The sequence below is a fragment of the Abramis brama genome, assembly GCF_963993115.1.
Source record: "Abramis brama genome assembly, chromosome: 9".
In the NCBI taxonomy this organism is placed as follows: domain Eukaryota; kingdom Metazoa; phylum Chordata; class Actinopteri; order Cypriniformes; family Leuciscidae; genus Abramis; species Abramis brama.
The window spans coordinates 41,137,262-41,151,621 of NC_139971.1; the positions used below are offsets into that span (position 1 = coordinate 41,137,262).

The 14,360-nt window shown below is 36.3% G+C and overlaps 2 protein-coding genes across 2 annotated transcripts; both read right to left on the minus strand.

The window, feature by feature from the left end:
* Window positions 1–1,006: 1,006 nt before the first annotated feature.
* Window positions 1,007–7,543, minus strand: LOC311089457 (dynein axonemal assembly factor 4-like). Its single transcript, XM_084124158.1, has 9 exons — window positions 7,354–7,543; window positions 7,074–7,221; window positions 5,951–6,081; window positions 5,167–5,404; window positions 4,917–5,047; window positions 4,257–4,366; window positions 2,295–2,448; window positions 2,124–2,229; window positions 1,007–1,230 (listed from the first exon to the last, which is right to left on the minus strand). Exons 1-9 carry the CDS (start codon window positions 7,474–7,476, stop codon window positions 1,115–1,117), a joined length of 1,257 nt encoding a protein of 418 aa, XP_083980284.1. The 5' UTR covers window positions 7,477–7,543; the 3' UTR covers window positions 1,007–1,114.
* Window positions 7,544–8,240: 697 nt separating this feature from the next.
* On the minus strand, window positions 8,241–14,027 carry pygo1 (pygopus family PHD finger 1). Its single transcript, XM_084124310.1, has 3 exons — window positions 13,808–14,027; window positions 12,702–12,787; window positions 8,241–12,062 (listed from the first exon to the last, which is right to left on the minus strand). The coding sequence occupies exons 1-3, from the start codon at window positions 13,854–13,856 to the stop codon at window positions 11,037–11,039; spliced, it is 1,161 nt and encodes a 386-aa protein (XP_083980436.1). The 5' UTR covers window positions 13,857–14,027; the 3' UTR covers window positions 8,241–11,036.
* Between the last annotated feature and the right edge of the window lie 333 nt (window positions 14,028–14,360).

Below are 14,360 nucleotides of genomic sequence, written 5' to 3' on the forward strand. Positions count from 1 at the left end.
TCATATTGAGCTAGTTATGCTTCAATCATAAATGATCACACATATTATTAAAACCTTACCGTTTATAGGCTTTGTGATGTCCTGTGGCTTCCTGTGAAAGTTGAGTTGATACAGAGGATTCGCAGCTGTCTGTACACTTCCAGTCCTGTTGTTTGATGTGAAAAGAACAGACACTCAAGGACTTAAATAATCTACAGGGTGTGGCTTTCAGGTGCAAATAAACAAGCAGCTCGACCAATCCGGCTGTAGCACGCATGTCTTATACAAGTATGAGTAATACTGCATAATGTAGACTCTATTTACTGTAATAAGGCTTTATGCACCAGTGCGGTCACACCATACGCAGTTACATTGCTGTAATCTGAGATCTTTTAACCAGCACAACTGGCTAGTCCAGAATCTGACCAATTTAGAAATACTGTATATCAGCGTCCCTTTAAAAGCAGTGAAGACCACTAATGTCCATGTCATCTGCACGGATCTGATGGTCAACATTAAATACAATGTGTAACTTTAACGTACAATACTCGTAAGCGTAAGAGAAACACATGAAGAACCATCTTTTTCGTTCTCTCCCAAACGCTCTGCTTTACATATAAATTTAGAATCATGCAAGCTAGAGATACACATGCACAACACACACACACACACTACTCCATATAATCATATAATCACGTGTAAAACCTTGTTTGTTTTGCTTGTCAGAATCGTTTTGTATATACAGTGCTGTCTTTGTATTTTGTCTTACTCTGTCCTGTCCTAAAAGAAAAAAAGAAACCTGTGAAGATATCATGTACTTGTTCATATGTGTCTTGAACTGTTGTGCGAGTGAGTTTCCTGCCATTTCTGTTCGAAGTTTTCATATTTGGCCAATAAATGAGGAGAAAAGTGAAGCCAGGATTGGAAACGGTGTTGAGATGAATAGTGGGACCTCTTTACAAACCGTAGAAGATCTTTCATTCTTTCATAACATAGAAATATATTGTATTTGAGACATATAGTTGTTATAAAAACGCTGTATATTTGTATTCCACAGATACACATAACATGTTCATGTACATTTCTGCATTGATCACAGCTGCACCCATAATCCTAGTCGGCATGCTGTGGATTATTAGGAGTTGGATGGTGACGTGTTGCCCTGTATGATCTCACGAATCTTGTCTGTATCAGTTCGCAGGGCTTCATTTCGTGGGTGGATTTCTAGAGCAGCTTGATAATCCAGAAGACCTAAAAAACATCAGATTGATTTAATAGTGAAATACTTGATAGACCTTACACTCCACTTTAGGAGTTTCACAAGCAGAAATTAAGTGCATTTTAAATGCATTTTGAATTTCAATTCAGATTCTGAGTTTGAATCACATTTGCATGGCAGTAGTAAAAAGGATGCAGAATTGTACTTAAAATTTGAAATTTAATTGAATTTTAATTGGAATAAAATGTAAAAAAAAAAAATTCTTTTAGGTTATGGGCAATGGCCAGGGAACCCAGAATGCTCTAATTTACAGGTGTTGGTGTGAATATTCAATTTAGTGAAGTCTTATTTTGATTAAAGGGATAGTTCACCCAAAAATGAAAATTCTGTCATCATCTGTCATATATATTTTTTCCTACTATGGAAGTCAATGGGGACCAAGATCTGTTTGATTAAAACATTCTTCCAAATATCTTCCTTTGTGTTCAGCAGAACAAAGAAACTCATACAGGTTTGGAACAACTTGAGGGTGAGTAAATGATGACAGAATTTTCATTTTTGGGTGAACTATAACTATATAATAAGATTTAAGATTTATATAATATAACTATTTAAGATTTATTCTGATATCTGAAAACTATGAGATGGATGTTTTGTTCTGCTGTATGCTATAATTAATGATGGATGTGAACAGCACTGAACTGACTCTACATATCATGAATAGAGGCCAAATCTTCTCAAATTCCAACTCATGAAATGACTGGAATCCAAATTTTAAATTCAGAATTTTTTTCCAATCCTAAAGAGAGCATCAGATATTTTTATATTAGCTGCTCAAAGTGATGTCAGTGCATAGATTTATCGCACACATTTTCATAGTTGACTCTGTATGTTTATGACTGCAGAGACTGATGTGCTCCAGTACCTTCCACATAGAGCTGTAGTTCACAGAACGCTGTCCCTCTCCTCACGTGAGCCTTCAGTCGAGCAGCAGCGTTTGAAGAGACCGCAGGCGTCAGCAACTCAAGGGCCTGAGAAAGAGAGAAGGAATCAGTCCGCTGTATGAAAATGTCATTTAAAAGAGGAAGAAACTGACCTGAGAGCTGTCCTCAATGGCTCTGTGAAGGTTTCTCAGTTTGAGATGACAGGCCGCTCGATTAGAAAATAAAGCTGGGATCTTCCTGTTGAGTTTTATGCCGAGATTGTAAGCGTTGACAGCGGCCTGGAAGTTTCCTGCCATGAACAATTTACTGCAGGAAAAGGGAAAAAATGAGTGGGTAATAATGGTATTTAATACTGTTTTTCTTTAAAACAAATGACACTTGCTTGGTTATTTTATTATCTAATGCATTGACATTCAGACATTTGTAAGTGTGACTTAAGTGTACAAACGCTGTACATTACTGTTCAAATGTTTTGGGTCAGTAAGATTCAAAAAAAATGAAATTAATACTTTTATTCAGCAAGGATGCATTAAATTGATCAAAACTGACAGTAAAGACATTTATAATGAAAAAATATTATATTTCAAATAAACGCTGTTCTTTCTTTATATTCATCAAATTAGTCAAAAAGCAGCACAATGTTGTTTTTTTTACATTGATAATATTCATAAATGTTTCTTTAGCAGCAAATCATCATATTAGAGTGATTTCTGAAGGATCATGTGACACTGAAGACTGGAGTAATGATGCTGAAAATTCAGCTTTGATCACAGGAATAAAGTACAGTCTAGTTTATTACAATTGAAAACAGTTATTTGATATTGTAATTGTTGAAAAGGCTCTCAATCGGTATTATATTTATAAAAGAGACACTAATGCCCCCTTGTGGCTAGATAAATATTACGTTAAGAGATAAAGACATGCATTAGAGAAAGTTTGATGGAGTTATGCTGCTTGTTTTGATCGATTTGACAGAGTGCGTTCATATACCAGTGATTAATCTTTGTTCAGTTATTGATTACCTCATACAAGTTGTACTTCAAGTATTACTATTTTGATGTTAAACCTGTAATTTGATATGTTACGACGCATGCATTTGTTTATTGCATCGCTGAGTTTATCTGTAAATACATGTAAAAGAGAGTTCAGTATCTATCTGTGAACATATAATCTCAATTGCTAAGTAAAGTTGAGTATAGGATTATTTATGATAGAATAAGGATATATGATGATTATACCATCTCTGTTCGATCGCTTGAGATCACGTGAGAACGTTACACTATTTTATCTGTGTTATTTTACTCAGTCATTATGTTAAGTGCTTATATTTGTATATCTGTGAAATATTGAGTCATTGCATTCATAATGTCATTAATAGTAGTATTTAGCGAGTGCTATCAGCCAAATTTGATGACTCTAGATTACAATGTATGGATAACATGACCATAGTACTACAATGCTTATGTTCTTCTGTGCATAACCATATGAGAATAATGTTATCTTGAATATGTTATAATTTGAATATTGTTATTTCTATTTCATTTAGAACCACTACTGTTTAAATGTGGCTGCAAATTACCACGATATACAGTACGTCTCTGACTGGACGTCTTGTGACTGCTCACTTTCCACCAGAACAAAAGTAGTCTTCATTACAGTAATAATATTTGCCATTTTTACTGATTTTACTATATTTTTGATCAAAGAAATGCAGACTTCTTTCAAGAACATTAAAATATCTTACCGACTCTAAACTTGTGATCAGTAGTGTATTTGAAGAGTTCAGATGCAAAAGCCTCTAAGTGCCATCTGAAATTTTCTTCTAGAATGATCATTTTTATCAATCTCGTATATTTAAGTTCAGTAATTTCACTTAAATGACAATGAAAATGACCTATTAATTGTCATTTAAGTGAAATTACTGAAATTAAATATACGAGCTTGATAAAAATGATCATTCTAGAAGAAAATTTCAGATGGCACTTAGAGGCTTTTGCATCTGAACTCTTCATGTATAAAAGCAAATAAACTGATGGAAGAGAATTATATGTTGATTTATGATCTGTTTGGTCTGTGACCCATCGTCCTCTCTGAGTGTGAGCTGTGACACTCACTCGCCCTTCTCTTTCAGCCAGTCTGGGTTTCTCTCTTCCTCGCTCAGGTCTTCCAGTTCAGCCAGATCCGTGTCCACTGCTCTCCTGGCCTCCACCTGCTTCTTCAGCCACTGCTCACACACACACACACACACGGACATGATATGTGTATTAGTGATGCATCGATATGAACATTTTGGCCGATACCGAAAACCAATAATTCTTTATATTTGAAAGCCGATAACCGATATATTGGCCGATAAATCTAAATCCAAATTTTGATATAATTTTTGAGAGCCTGATTACAAAAACAAAAGTCTCACCATTAAAAGCCACATCCCAAACACACAACTATAATGTTTTTATTATCATTTTTATGTAGCTTATACGGCAGACATGCGCTGCACATGTTGCACTGATCTGTATTTTCCTTTTTTCAAATCATATTTCAAGCAATTCAAAAGCATCATGTTGAACATCTGAAGAGTCTCGGCTGAAGCAAATAATCCATTATTTATCGGCTTTAATATATATCAGCTAAATTTTCTTTTCAGGCCGATAACCATAACATTAAAAATGAACCAATATCGGCCGATATATCGTTTCTTCCCTTATGTGTGTGAATCCTCAACATGACAGAATGGATTTAGTGCTGATCTCTATGGTTAAAGCAGATCTGACCTCTTCCTCCTCCGGCACGCGAGACTCTCTGAGCGCGGTGGGAAACACTCGTGGAGTGAAGCTGATCTTAATACAGCCAGCTGATCTGGGAACAGGCAGATCTTTAGGCTTCGGTTTGATGCTTCTCTGCCCTAGCAAGGAAATATGGCAAATATGTTTTGACTTCTGCTTTCTGGTATGAAGAGCCGAACATCACGAAGAACAGTGAACGTTAGATGTGCTCTGGATCTGAGAATGAAAGCTTGTTTACCAGATGTAGTGCTGCTGGTATTGTGCAGTGGTGTGATTGCAGGAGTAACGTTTGCTCGCTCTGTTTTCTGATAAACCGGCTTGTTGTCGCGCTTGCCGGCTCCTTGCAGCTTTTGCCGCTTCTCCTTTTCTTCTGCTGTTTTCCTCTGCGTTTCTCTCCAGAAATCCAGTTCTGCCGTGGCTCTCGCACACTCTTCATCCTTAATCTTCTGAATCCTGTCCCGCTCCTCGTTCTCAAGCTGAAACACAGGCAGAGAGTTCAGCAGCAAACTAATAATGTTCCAGACAACATTCAGATACAGGAGAAAAAGATCTGTGCTTAATAATATACAGAAAATAATCTGTATATAAGCATTTATTAAAAATATGGTAGATTAAAAATACACTAAATCAATAATTAATACATACTGGTAGCATTTGTTGTAGGCTACTTCTTTTAATTTATTATGATTATTAAACAAAAGACATACAAACACTTGCTGTCAGATTTACTGATTTTACGGCTTTCTTGATTCTCACATTATCACATTGGAGTCAGAATATAAGGTTCTGGTGTTTTACTGTCATTTTAATCTTACATTACTTTATATTTTGCATAAATAATGATTAAATCAATGCTAAATGAAGATTAATTCCATGCACATTTCCCCCTAATTATGATTCTCATTCAATTATTATTACTGTACTGCAATAAAAGGAATCATCATGCTACTCCAATGTGATAACGTGAGCATATCAAGAAAGCCGTAAAATCAGTAAATCTGAGAGCAAAAATGAATCTCGACCTTCATCATGGTTTCCAGCGCATATTTCTTCTCCTGCTGAATCCTGGAGGCTTTGGCTTTAGACTTTTCTGCTTCTTTCTCCTGAACTTTGAGAATTGCTCGTTCTCGAACCTGCTTCTGTTCCTCTTTATCTGTGGAACAAAAATATACACTTTTATAATAACTGTACGTCTCAAATACAACCCCATAAGTTAATTTTCTTAAGTATACATAAGTAAAGTTCAAGTACATTTTAAGTATACTTTATGTAGCAAGTACACTAATATCAATGTACTAGTAGTATACTTTTAAGTGTACTATTTCAATACAACTTGAGGCCAAATTGACCCAGTTTTTAGTGTATAAAAGTATTAAGTATACTTTAAGTGTAACAGTAGTAGTACACAACTAGTTAACAAATAAGTTTTTCATTTGTACTGCAACTACACAAGTGAACTTATAGGTATACTGATAGTTTACTAGTCAAATACTTGTAGCAATTTTTTTAGTTTATGAAAGTGCATTGTCTTTTTATTTAAATATACTCTCAATCTCAGTAAACTACTAGATTACTAGTTCTATACTGCAAATATACTAAGTGAACATAACATCATACTTATAATTTACTATTTATATATTATTTTTATTACTTTAAGAATACTATGTTCCTATTTATGTATTAATTTTTATACTTGAAATATATATTTAACTGTACTTTAACTCTTTTACAATACACAAAAGAAATGTCTGCGTTTAAAAACATTCACATAAGTTACTCAGAATTAGGAAAATTTCTGTTTTGATTATAAATCAATATTTTCAAACAATGTAAGACGGTATGTAAAACTACGTGAAAAAAGTATTTAATAGGCTTCTCCTAGACAACTACAAGCCAAGTATACTTAGAATACTTAATTTATATGTGTAAGTAAATCTCGATCAAAAGATTGAGGACATGTATAGGCCAAATATACTTAGACCTTTCTGTCAGTATAAGTCAAGTATACTTAAGTGTACTTTTAAGTATATTTCTGAGAAGTAACTTACATAAAAAGTACACTTTCTTATTTTTAGTTTAAAAGAAGTATACTAGTGGACATCATGAGTATATTTCTATGTAATGAAAGAATGAAAGCTCTCCTACCAATGTTTGTAAAGAGCTGTTCCCAGAATTCCTCTCTCCTCTTCTGCAGTGTGAAAACTGCAACACCGTTCCCAATCCTGGCTTCACTTTTCTCCTCATTTATTGGCTCAAACAGGAAAACTTCGAACAGAAACGGGGGGAAACTCACCTGTGTAACAGTTCAAGACACATGAAGCGAGTAGTTAACGTTAGGCTACATGATACCGTCGCGTGTTTCTCCAGGTAACGTTACACATATGACTATGGCATGTTAAAGTTACACATTCTATGTAATGCGGACCTTCAGATACTCATCCGTGCAGATGACATGGACATTAGTGGTCTTCGCTCCTTTTAAAGGGACGCTGATATAAACTGTGCTCTGGTTTTGAGTCCATGTATGATCTCTCACTATCAGCGGCATGTCTAGCTGACTCTCCTGAGCGAGACGTAAATACTGGTTGCTACGACGTGGCTGTGGTTGTTAAGGGGCGGAGCTATCATTTCCGCTTTCCACCAGTCAGTCGCTTTAGCCGTCCGCCATATTGGAACGGTCAAAGCCGGTCCGTGGTTAGACAGACGCGTCTATGAATATCTATATCTGCAATAGACTTCAGCAGATGATTTTGCTAAACTAACACAAAACAACAAGACAAACATGACATTAAAAGTTACCATAGTAGTAAAAACGTATAATATTGGGTTAACACATATAAAAACACAAACCAACAAATTCTTACCTGTGAAACGATATCCCATTTCTTCGGGAATTTAAATCTCAGCGGTTTCACATGTTGTGGCATCATTGATTCTTACTGACTGTGAGTGAGGACCATAGGTGAGGACACGCTAACTGTTCCAAGATGGAGGACGTGTCCGAGGAGTCTACATAATGCATATCTCGCCTCATCTTTATAGCGTTTCCCCTCAAAATCAAACTATATCATACTTAATCATACATGAAATAAAGTAGACAGAATATGTATTAGAAGTTTAGAGGCTAGTACAGTTATATGTGTTCTGCTTAATAATGCCACTTACATCTTCTACCACAATTATCCATTTCTGTCAGAATTAATTTTATGTTGGGTCATACTCTGTGCATAATAATTTGTTACTGTGAGACATGTTAACATTATCGCATGTTTCAAATAAAACATAAATCAATGACTGCATAGGGGGAAAAAATTCTTTTTAAAATCAGTTTTATTAAACGCAGTTCAAATAACACATTTGAATAATGGCTTTTCCAAGGTTTTTCTATTAAACAAGGCTGTTTTTCACAGAGAAATATGAGTTATCATAACACACAAGAGAACTTTAATTTACATTCAATAAACTTTATGTGCTGTACCAGCTTGGTTTCGAGTATGCCACAAATTCACTTCATATTGTTCATTATTGGCTCCGTACATTCATTGTCCCGTTATAAAATAAGTTCCATTCAAATATTCTCACCCCATATTGATAATTGGGTAAATGATTCACTGCACAATGCCATCAGCTCAGGATCTAAGTATCTATTAAAACACATTTAAGGCACCAGGGGTCAACAGTCAAATCTGGCCAATCATACAAAAATTGTTTCTACATTATTTTGTCTTTATAGACACATTATTACTGCACAAATCACTACACTATGTTTAGATTATCTTGCTTAACAATTGAAGTCAGATCAGCAATAGTTGCATGAAGTTTACATTCACGATGCCAAAATGTTTTCCATGTTTTAAGACTTTTCTAAATTACAAAAAGTCCAAAATAAAAGAATGCATTTGAGATTATAAATGGGCGAATCTAACAAACACATTTCCAGACATTTTACTTTCTAGAGTTTCTTGTAATTCTCATTATTCTTAAAAGCAATTATCATCATACAGTATAACAATCTTAATTTTCTTCAAGCAAAATATAATTTCTTATTTATCTATTTCCTTTGGGGTGAATAATGACCTGCACATGATTCGCGAGATTCACCCATGACCACTGCATCATTAAATTAAGATAATTTTAGGAGATAACTGGTTAAAAGGACTGATGCACAAAGTATTTTTTGTCAATATAAATATATGTATTGTGCTATTTAATGCATCATGCCCGGAAATAAGGCCTTCAAGTAACAAATCCTCCTCAGTTTTGGCCAAAATAAAAATGTCAATCAAACCCAGTAAAGAAAGCGTCAAATAACAAAACTTACAAAAGTATCATCAAGTGCATCCAAAGTTTCAATGTCAACTTGTTTTCTGGCTCTCAAGATTTTCACTTCATTTGATCATAAAACAATCAAAGAGCAAAGCTGTTTGAAAAACAGTAATAAGAAGGAACATTGCCAAGCAAAATCCATCACAACCAGTAATATTGCTCACTAATACTAAAATACATGTCGCTGAAGTGAAACAAGATGTGATGATTCTCATCAGTAAATATGCTATTCTACATTCAATGAGAAAGGCCCAATCATGTTAACTAGTAAATGATCAGCATCTACAAAACACTCTCAAGTTTCAGAGCATCACGTATTGCTAGTTTGGCAGATTACTCGAGTTTAGATTTGACAGTAGAAGATCTTTCTGGATAAATAAAATGCTGCTTGTGATTTTGAGTTACTCTGAAACCTGAAAACTGACTGTTAGAATTACAGTTGTAATGTAAGAAAACTAACCATTAAATCACAGATATTAAATGACAGTTTTTTCATACATTAATCAAGGCGAGCCAAAGGAAGACGTCTGACCGAGAACAATCACTGAAACGAAGGGCTCTTTCATGAGCACAGCCTGACCTCTGGATTTAAAGGCATTAGAAACATCAGACATCTAACAAGGACTAATTCAGCCCAAGACAAGTACACTACTGTTCAAAACATTGGGGTTAGTACCATATTTTTTTCTTTCGAAAGACATAATACTTTTATTCAGCAAGGACATATTAAATTAATCAAAAGTGACATTTATAATGTAACAAAATATTTCCGTTTTAAACAAATGTTGATCTTTTGAGCTGTTTTCAACACTGATAATAATCATAAATGTTTCTTGAGCAGCAAATCATCATATTAGAGTGATTTCTGAAGGATCATGTGACACTAAAGACTGGAGTAATGATGCTGTAAATTCAGCTTTGATCACAGGAATAAATTACATTTTAAAATATATTCACATAAAAAACAGTTATTTGAAATTGCAATTTTAAAAAAAAATATATATATATATTTTTTATATATTTATATATTTTTTTACTGTATTTTTTTTATCTGGTAAAAATCTTACAGACCCCCAAAATTTGTACAGTAGTGTATATTTCCAAAATTAGGCTTTTTCAAATCATTTAATAACCTTCAAGATGTTCCCCTATGACTTTCTCCTTTGTGATTCACTGAAGAAAAAAAAAAGTAAATAGATCAAGTTTTAACAATAGGAATAGAGATGCACGATATATCGGCCACCATGTCGGTATCAGCCGATATATGTTCATTTTTAATGTTATCATTATCAGCCTGATAAGAAAATTTGGCTGATATATTAAAGCCGATAAGTAATGTATTATTTCCTTCAGCTGAGACAGATGTGCACTGATCGCCATGATGGTTTTGAATTGCTTGAAATATGATTGGAATCACTTTAAAAAAGAGTGCAACATGCGCAGTGCAAGCTTATCATATCGGCTTCATAAAATTACAGTGAGAACATTATAATTGTGTGTTTGGGACGTGGCGTTTAATGGTGAGACTTACAAAAATTATATAAAAATTTGTATTTAGCTTTATCAGCCAAAATATCGGTTATCGGCTTTCAAAATATAAAGAATTATCGGTTATCGGTATCGGACAATATTGGTGCATCCCCTAAATAGGACGATGAGTAAATTCTACCAGAACTTTCATTTTGGGAGAAATATTTTTGAGTAGAAACAAAACAAGCCAAAAGTAACTTTGGAACTCAGTTCAAACCGAAGAGAAACAATTGATCTGAACGTCAGTCTCAGTCAGGACTGTCCTTCTCCGGTCCCCGGCGTCCCCGACACCTCTCTGGTTTTCCGCAGGTGCGTTGCGCTGTCCTCCATGCAGGAGTCGCAGCCCCAGACCGCAGATATCTCCGCCGTCAGCAGATTATACGCCGTCTCCGTCATCCCTGTGCAAACTCTGTGGAACCACTTCTGACACGAGGCCTCGCACAGGATGGCCTCTTGGTCATCGTTGACTTCGCTCAGGCATATCCCGCACGGGTAGACGGGCTCGGACGAGGAGGACGTTCTCCTTCTGTTCAAGACTTTATTATTGGTCAAAGCTCCGGTTCTGCGAGCTTGATCCGCCGACTTACTGGAGTGAATGACGCCGTTGAGTTTTCCCGCTCCCCCGTCCTGTCCGCTCGCTCGGCTCTTCGTCTTCAGCTCTGGCGTGTTGTCCTGAGGATTGTTCTCTTCACAGTTTTGACTCTGCTTGCGTGGCGAGGGGTTCTGCGGGGCGTTTTTGCTCACGGCTTCACTCGGGTCCTGTTTAGGCGCTGGCGTGCTGGACTTGCTGAAGTTATTTTGTTGCTGAGAGAGGTTAGGGCTCATATCCCGAGCTGGATTTCCCTCCGGACCGAAACCAGGAGCACCTAGAGGACTCCCGCTTTGGCTGAGATTTTGAAGTGGGATCTGATTGACGTGCTCGGATCTGAAGTGGATGCGGTTGTTGTTTCCGCCACCAAACGGCTGCCCGTAATGCGGGTTCTCGGCATGACCGTAGTTAAATCCCGGTACCCGGTTGAAGACCACGGGCTGGTTTCGCATCTGGTAAGGAAGCCCGTAGGGAGAAGGCATCCTTTGGGGCATTTGCGGGGCCATCCTGGGCGGCCCATAGCCACTGAACCCTGGGTAATGCGAGTGTCCAAAATAAGGGTTAGCAGGAGGCAGCGGCTTCAGAGATGGCGAGTTGTAATTGTCATCGAAAGGATTGGCAGCTATTAGGTGATCTGAGCTGGTGTTCGGTGGAGGAGCATATTCAGACAGAGGAGAGAAGGACGGCACCTGTGAAGAAAGAGACTTTTATTTTCACTGCTGAATATGAATCAAATGCACAAATGATGCACAAAGAGCAGATTTTCTTCATATTTACAGACTGCTTTTCTTCTAGATCTTGCCTCACTTGCTAAACACATCGAGACCATGAAAAGCCCATGAAAAGCTACTTTAAAAATTTGGGGTTGGAAAGATTTTTTAATGTTTTTGAGTCTCTTCTGCTCACCAAGACTGCGTTTATTTGATCAAACATACAGTAAAAACAGTGAAATATTATTACATTTTAAAATAGCTGTTTTCTGTGTGAATATATTGTGAAATGTAATTTATTCCTGTGATCAAAGCTGAATTTTCAGCATCATTACTCCAGTCTTCAGTGTCACATGATCCTTCAGAAATCATTCTAATGTGATGATTTGATGCTCAAGAAACATTTATGATTATTGTAAAAAATTTGTGGAAACTGTGATTCATTTTTTCAACGAATGGAAAGTTTAAAAGAACAGCATTTGTTTGAAATAGACTCTTTTTTAACATTATAAATGTCTTTACTGTCACTGTTGATCAATTTAATGCATCCTTGATGAATAACAGCACCATAACAATAACAGTTCTGGAACCAGTTGATAAGAGAGTTTCATACAGTACCTGTGTGCTCGACTTGCGTCTCTTTTTATCAGGGATTCCCAGTAAGTGCCCAGGACCTCCTAAAACATCCAGCCCACCTTCACCTCCTGTAGAGTCAAAAAGTGAGTTCAAATAAAATCATCCTCTAAAATATTTAGAGTCAATCCAATACATATCATTCATGTCTATAGCACTGACATGTGTATATGACATAAAGTCCCTGTTTAATGGCTTGGACAGTTCGATCTGTGGTTACACTTTATTTTATAACTTTGTTTTACAGTGTCATGGTTACATGTACATGTAGAGTAATAACTATAAATTATGCATAATTACATGCAATTAAACCTAAACTAAACCCTATTCCTAAACATAAGCCTATTGTAAGTAGCCTACATGTTTTAAAGTAATATTCCTCAGTACTTAAATTTACTCAGTAACACAGACACCTTAAAATAAGTGTAATTATACATTTAAGTACTGAGTAATATTAAGTAAATACATGTACTTACTATAGGGTTAGAGTAGGATTGAGGTTTGGTTTAGGGTTAGTTGAATGTAATTAGGTATATTTTATAGTTACTACATGTATGACACTAACACTAAAATAAGTGTTACAGTCTTACACCAACATTGCATTAGAAGGTTACAGTAATAAACTGTAGCACTGCAGTGTTGTTAAACATGTTTCATTAGACTTTCATTTTCAGAAAATAAGACATAATTAACCATTTTGATAATGATGTAACCCTTGCTATCATTTTCACTACCTTCTTGTAACTTTTAACTTTTGTGATTTTTGCTTTTTAATGTTACTTCATAGACATGTTATTGCCAGTTGTACTGTTGCATGCTCTATTGATGTGCGTGTAATAAATAAACGCATGATTTCTCTCGAATTGCTGATCGACTCCAAACTTCCCCCAAACTCCCTGTAAAGTAGCGTTCATCTGACAGCCTTCACTTTGAGGCCTGACATGCTCTCCTTTTCAGAAGCACGCATCTGAATATGTCGCAGTCTACTTTTCAGTTCTTCCCCGAAGGCCTGAAGGCCGACCGCTGCTGTCGCTCCGGTAATTACACCGACACCGAATCAAAGCCTATAAAACACGGAAAATCCACGTTACCTCGGTTTCGTTTTAGAGAGAATGAATCTTTATCCTGCTCTTTGGACATTACAAGCTCCCTCACATCATGACTCAGACGGGGAAAATGGTGTAACTTTGATGCCAGAAAGAGTGATTGTAGTCAACTCGTCTCGTTCTTCCCCCGTTTCACTGCAATCACGGCGGCGGCGGCGGCGGCGATCCGTGCGCGACCGGGAAGCGAATTTGCTATTCCTACTTGGCGAAGGTTATTGCTATTAATATTCATGAGCTAAACCGTCGCCATTTGAAGTATACAAATGACGTCATCAAAATCTATTTAATATTCATAAGGCAAACGGTGCGACCCAATTCGCGTAATTATGTACGGTATTTTATGCCGTTTTGTGGTATAAATAGTGGGAGTAGTATTCACAAAGTACACTTTAAATACCCGGATGATGCACTAAACCGAAAAAAACAAGTGTGGAATGTTGGACACTTCATCAACTCAACTGTCACCGCGGAGGGGGAGGGGCTATCAGACTCCTATGTTGAATGACAAAATAACCTTATAAAATTCATACACTACTCG

Bases quoted from the DNA above. Each gene is read 5' to 3' on its own strand.
- LOC311089457 (XM_084124158.1), bottom strand. From the start codon at position 7,476: ATGCCGCTGATAGTGAGAGATCATACATGGACTCAAAACCAGAGCACA. The intron at 4,367-4,916 runs GTCAGATCTGCT...GTGTGTGAGCAG, and splicing joins GCGTGCCGGAGGAGGAAGAG to TGGCTGAAGAAGCAGGTGGA. The intron at 2,230-2,294 runs GTCAGTTTCTTC...TCTCTTTCTCAG, and splicing joins CCATTGAGGACAGCTCTCAG to GCCCTTGAGTTGCTGACGCC.
- pygo1 (XM_084124310.1), bottom strand. From the start codon at position 13,856: ATGTCCAAAGAGCAGGATAAAGATTCATTCTCTCTAAAACGAAACCGA. The intron at 12,788-13,807 runs GTAACGTGGATT...TTGACTCTACAG, and splicing joins CTCTCTAAAACGAAACCGAG to GAGGTGAAGGTGGGCTGGAT. The intron at 12,063-12,701 runs GTACTGTATGAA...CTTTCTTCACAG, and splicing joins GACGCAAGTCGAGCACACAG to GTGCCGTCCTTCTCTCCTCT.